This window comes from Scomber scombrus, chromosome 5, assembly GCF_963691925.1.
Source record: "Scomber scombrus chromosome 5, fScoSco1.1, whole genome shotgun sequence".
NCBI lineage: Eukaryota > Metazoa > Chordata > Actinopteri > Scombriformes > Scombridae > Scomber > Scomber scombrus.
Genome location: NC_084974.1, coordinates 25489617 through 25495616, shown reverse-complemented (window position 1 = coordinate 25495616; position 6000 = coordinate 25489617). Strand labels below are relative to the sequence as shown.

General features: G+C 39.8%; 1 protein-coding gene across 4 annotated transcripts in view; it reads right to left on the bottom strand.

Annotated features, from left to right (window-relative positions):
* Positions 1-213: 213 nt before the first annotated feature.
* trip12 (thyroid hormone receptor interactor 12) overlaps positions 214-6000 on the bottom strand; it is a 29701-nt gene continuing 23914 nt past the window's right edge. For all 4 annotated transcript variants that reach the window (XM_062418447.1, XM_062418451.1, XM_062418449.1 and 1 more), the window contains 10 exons: positions 4788-4944; positions 4430-4528; positions 4070-4184; positions 3642-3796; positions 3065-3229; positions 2777-2941; positions 2560-2673; positions 2269-2363; positions 1875-1978; positions 214-1725 (listed from right to left, as the gene is read on the bottom strand). In XM_062418447.1, the coding sequence (XP_062274431.1) occupies positions 1529-1725; positions 1875-1978; positions 2269-2363; positions 2560-2673; positions 2777-2941; positions 3065-3229; positions 3642-3796; positions 4070-4184; positions 4430-4528; positions 4788-4944 (1366 nt within the window). In that variant the 3' untranslated portion in view covers positions 214-1528. The remainder of the gene's footprint in view (positions 1726-1874; positions 1979-2268; positions 2364-2559; positions 2674-2776; positions 2942-3064; positions 3230-3641; positions 3797-4069; positions 4185-4429; positions 4529-4787; positions 4945-6000) is intronic.

Genomic DNA, 6000 nt, shown 5'->3' with positions numbered 1-6000 from the left:
AGGATAAGGGTGTAAAGACATTCCAGGTGAGTTGAAGAAATTACTTGCGCCTCTGTCTCCATGGCAACTGACCTAAACCTGGGTGAGCAAAGATTTGTCCTGAAAAATTAACTTTCACTGATAACATGTATCTAAACGGTCAACGTGGCGTCAAGGATTCATCCGAGCGACATGGAAAAGCAATGGAGGGATGGATAAATAACACCAACAAAGATGAGTCAAACAGTTACTTTATTTATGTTCAGGTAAAAACATGAACCTGATGCAGTAAATTATTGCAGATCTTAGAAACCAGCACATGAACGATTGGGCCAGGAGAGCATACAGTGGCGCCCTCCCCTGGCCACAGACTGCAGGTGCACACCACGGTTTGTTCCAAGCCAGCAGTGCAAAGAAAATAATAATAATAATAATAATAATGATCAACTACAGCAAGAAATAAAGACAATATAGAAAATTAAAAAAAAATAGGTAAAGCAGACATTCCCACCTCAAACAGGGTGTGAAACTGCATATAAACTTTATTCCATAAATGAACTTGAAATGCTATCTGGCCATGAAACGATAAAATGAGACCAGCCAAATTTTGTGCCCAGCTACATTATGTGTTGAGGGTTGCTCAGAGCTTGGTCTACCAAGATAACCCTACACGTCTGGTAGGGCCTCAACAAAAAGACACTAACTCTTATCAACGTAAGAGCAAAAACAAATTGACCTGATCAACAAATTGGTTGCAACTCTTCAATTGAGCTGAAGCTCTCTATAGTAAGTAGGCCAGAACACAAACTTAACTTGGGTAGAGGGGGGAAAAAATGAGATAATATGCGTTCATCACTACCCGCATTCAACCAACTGCAACTCTCGTTTCCACAACTTTAAGCAAAGACACACGGGGGGGAAAGCCGAACCAAAATGCAACACACAAACTGGGGCCAATATAATACAGAACAGAATGCGAACAGACGAACTGAGGGGAGAAGACATGAGAACAAAGAGCTATTCTATCAAATGTGTAGAATGAGCAAAGTCTGCAAATTTGTCTGTACAAATGATCTTTGGAGCTAAAGTAAACCTAGCTTGCTCGATGGACCCCCCTCCCCCCGCCCCTCCCCACTTTCCCACCCTCCCCGTCCTCCCCCACACCCAGTGACGTTTGTCCACCACTCTGGAGAGGAGACATCCCTTTTTTAAATATCACATAGCAATGCAATTTAAAATGTCACCCAGATGTTTTCATCTTTTTTAACATTACTCAACTACTGATATAAGTTTTACTCTCTTTTTTTTTATATTTTAGGTTCATTGAGTCATGGAATACCTTTCCATTTTTTTTTTTTAATATTTTTTTTTTTTGAGAGACCGGGGCAGCAAATATATATTTAAAGTCTTAATTTTTCTGCAAGCTGCTTTCTCTAACAAGAAGGCTGTACACATTAGCCTTAATGTATGTGATTACAAAAAAACTAAGAAGGAAGTCATGATTTCATCAGTCGCTGTAGAAGGCATTTGAATGTGAGATGTGGAGAGATCAGGAAAGGTGAAAAGACTGCTGGCCCTCGCGAGCCGCAATCAACAGTTTCTCTCGCATGATCTCTATGCTGGAGTAGTCAGGCAGCTTCAGGTAGTTGACGCAGGTCATGACTGAGGGGAGGAAGTCGTCTGGGTTCTCTGTCGACTCAAACGTCTTCCTCACAATCGTCAGAGGGGGATTCAGACTCCGGAAACCTGAAAGATGGGAGCAGCACCATGGTGAGTGTCTAGTACATACACGCCTTCACATTATATACAATAATTAGCTCAAAACAGTATATCATTTTATATTTTTTAGTCGGTGATCTCCTGAAATGAGAATGAGTGTGTTTGAGGGGACTCACCTCCGACAGGCAGTCTTGGGCTTCCTGTGACAAACTGCAGAAACAGTCTCTGCTGCTCGGCATCGAAGCTGCTCAACACCTCAAAGAGGAACCGCACGGCACGACTGTTGGAATAACACATCAAATACACATTAAACATGTGTCTTAACTTCAGAATAGTCAGGTATAAGCCTTCAGATTTGGATGGTGGTGAACCCCGTACTGTTTCTATACTTGTGATGGACAAACTGTCTTATTAGTGACGGAGATATGTGTGGAGATTTGCTGTGTGATATATCTGCCTCAGAGGTCACATGATTTTATTTGGCTTGTATAATACAATATCAAAAACTAAAACTCACAGTAATGACTGATGATGTAAACTTTTGGTTATATTGTGAGACTGTTGTTTCACCTGTCATGTGTGTAACCGTGATCTGGTCGACAGCACTCCATCAGTGTCTTGACGTCCCACGTCTCTGATTTACTGCCACACAGCAACTGGTCAAGCTGCAGTCGGAGAGGAAAGGCGGTGAACAATTAAAAGGAGAGAAATTAATGACTCTAATAATACTTTTGCTGGGTCATTGTATGTACACACACATGCAGTAAACAGGATAAATATAGTTGTAGAGAAATATTTATTGAATTTGGAGTTGAATGTAAGTGTTTTTATTTGCATTGACTGAGTGGAATAGTTGCTTACCTCCTCTGGATAGAAATACTGCAGGTGATGCAGGGGGAACACTGACTCAAAGCCTTCCCTAAATGACTCAAACTGTCTTGACACTCCTTCATTTAGTGTCCAGTACACCACCAACTACAAGGAGAGAGGAGGCAAAATGGCAAAAAATAACAGGGTTACATCAAGAGAAAGAGCAGTAAGATTGAATCAAAAGTGCAAGAAAAACCGTTTCATATACCCTAAGGTACTCCTCCAAGTTGTAGATTGTGACTGGGACGTCTTTTCCGCCCTTTTTCAGCTCAATGTTGGGGAATCCTGGGAGCGTGAAGTCCAAACCCAGGTCCTCCACTGAGCAGCCGTTCATGTTCAGGCTCTCCAGTGCCTGCTGTAGGGTCTCCCTTGTCTACACACAAACATAGATTGGTTTTAATCTTAACAGTGTGTGAGCTCTAATTGGACATAAGGAAATCTATCAGGGCTCTGTGTCACTGATACAGAGTAACCTGAGCAGGCTCTGTCTCTCTACCTGTGATCGGTCCTGTTCCAGCCTCTTCTTCTGGCGGATAATATCCTCCAAGTGCTGGATGGACTTGGCCACACTGGGGTCAATGTTCACCAGGTCATGTGAGCTTACGGACAACTCGTGTCGTAGCATCCATTTGTAAAATGGCAGCCCCAGAGGCAGGTCCAGCTGGAAAAATAATAAGTTAAATAAATAATTAATTAATTTAATTAATTCACAAATTCAGTTAAAATCCAAACACATGCAAATAAAAAGTATGCAATGTTTGAAATGCTGTAACATGTTTTGGGTGTCAACTCAAAGCCAATTGTCTTAGGAAAAAAAAAAAGTCTGGAGTGGTGAACTATATAGAACTGCAAAAATGGTCACATAAATAACGGACTAATTGTGCTTGATTATGTCTGAAGTTTCTCACTACAGCATGTCTATGTAAGATTAATGTATATATAATCTGTATCTAATCAGGTAATCTCAGGTAATTTAGCACCGTCAGAAGAGCAGAAAAGCAATCCTTCATGCCTGTGGTCACTTAAAAATACAAGCACGTCAATGATTAACACCCAAGTGAGGAAAAACTCACCAGTCTGAAGTCCATGATGGCTTTGGCCATTAGTTTTCCTAAGAAACGGAACTTCATTTTGATTTTGGCTATGTGCGCTGGTTTGGTTGTCCTGCCGAAGGGAACAGCAAAGAGTCCTCTGGAGCTGAACATGTACTTGGTTGCCTCTTGGCTTCCTGTTAAAGCAGAAACAAGTACACTTACAATAAGTCAAGTAAAATTAATACATATAGCATCACACTTCCATCTAAATAACCAAGTATGTATATTTACGTACAATACGATATTATTATATTTTTGGGAGTAAACAACAGACTAATTTGAACTTCACTAACAGGTGATCAATGTTGGACAAAGGAGACCTTGTTACTGAAGTTTCACATCAAACAGGTGAAAATCAGTCACATCTAAGATTGCATGCTTTTCAGTCAAACAGTATGAGGTGGTACCTTTAGGATTGGCCAGAGTCACCTCCTCTCCCCTCCACAAGCCCAGATCAGCCCGCTGTAGCTCCTGAGACACCAGAGCGTAGAACTCCAGAGTGGGACCGAGACCTGTGCCGACCTGGAAGAAAATAAACAAACATTAAGACTGTAGTTCTCCTTAATTCAGACTCTCATGAAGACATCATCATATCAACATTTTATCTCATCCTTCTGTTAATTTCATCTGACATATACAATACAAGTACTTTCTCTCGCAAATGGCAAAGAGTTCTGGGTGTAGAACACGTTAAAGATGAATAAACATGAAGGAAAAGCCTTTTAATGCAACTCTTGGCTCAATTGAGAAAAAAGAGCTACCGTTACCTCATTTTCATATTGAATCTCCAACATTGCCCTGGAGCTGCCGAGGTCCTGCATCACAGACTCTGCCTGTTTTAGCAGCTCATCGCGGTTTATCGTCCTCTGAAAAAAATGAGGAGAGGGAGGAATTTAATACAGTAAAGATCAGGTACAGAAACAGTTGTACAGGTACCCTTTGATTTAAAACAAAAAAACTGGTGAACAAACAAAACTCAATAAATATCAAAAAAGACAAACCACTACCAAGTCTGACTGATGACATCCACAATGATAACGTATCAACTTGTTACAGGATACAAAGTCACTAACTGGTGGATTCCTTTAAATGTTACATCTAACACTACGTGGCAGAAGACTGCACCTTTTTCCTGTCCAGACGTGGTGCGACTCTGCTGTCCTGAGAATCTGACTGGTTGATCTCAGGATTTGTGTCCAGTAAGCGCTGCATGGCTCTGTCGCGATCAAACGCAGTTACGTAGAACAACATCTGCCGGGTGTCGAACGGGAAGAAGAAAGGGCTGCACAGACAGAAAGAACAGCATGAGTGTTGTGATAACCACATACATTTTTGTTATGAAGCTGTACATTAATTAATCAAACTTTGTGTACAGCACTTTTCATACATCGTGATGTAACACAAAGCGCTTGACATAGTCAGAACAAACAAACAGACAGAAAAAAAAAAAAAAAGGAACTCAGGAAATGGCTTTATAACCCTCAAGAATTTGCAATTAGGAAACAACAGAGGTAGGATAAAAATTTTAAAATAAATAAAATAAAAAACTAATAAAATATTAAAAAGATATAAAAAGAAAGAATAAAATAAAGTCACGATAGAATAAAGTGGGTACAACCAGAGATGTAATCAAGTAACAGAATAGTCCAAGTAGTACAATAGGCTAAAATAAATTGATAAAAATAAAGATTAATAAATAATAAAAAAATTCAATTGACAGCAAAATTATAAAAAGGTAGGTCTCGAGTTAGCTTTTAGAAATATCAACACTCTCTGCTGCCCTCAGGTCTTCAGGAAGGGTGTTCCAGAGACGAGGACCACAGTAATAAAAAGATGCCTCTCCATGTTTTTTTGTCCTGACTTTGGGAATAATTAAAAGGCCACTACCAGAAGACCTGAGGGTTCTAGAGGGTGCATAAGATAAAAGCAAATCTGCTAAATAGGAAGGACTAAGACCATTAAGAGCTATATAAACCAATAAACCAAAACAGAGACTTTAAAATTGGTGTAATGCGTGCTCTCTTTATGGTTTTCATCAGCACACTTGCAGCTCAGTTTTGAATTAAGTCTAACTGTGATATATTATTTTCCTGGAGACCAGAAAGCAGAGCATTATAATATTCCATTCTGCAGGTAATAAAAGCATGCATTAGTGTCTCTGTAACGGCTCGAGAGAGGAGAAGTCAACATCTTGCAATGTTATTTAAACGATAAAATGCATTTTTGGTGACATTTCTTATGTGGGGTTCAAAACTTAGATTTGAATTCAAGATTACTCCTAAGTTTTTCACCTCATTGAGTTGGTCTTTCTGGGCTTTAGTACCAATGACAAAATTCA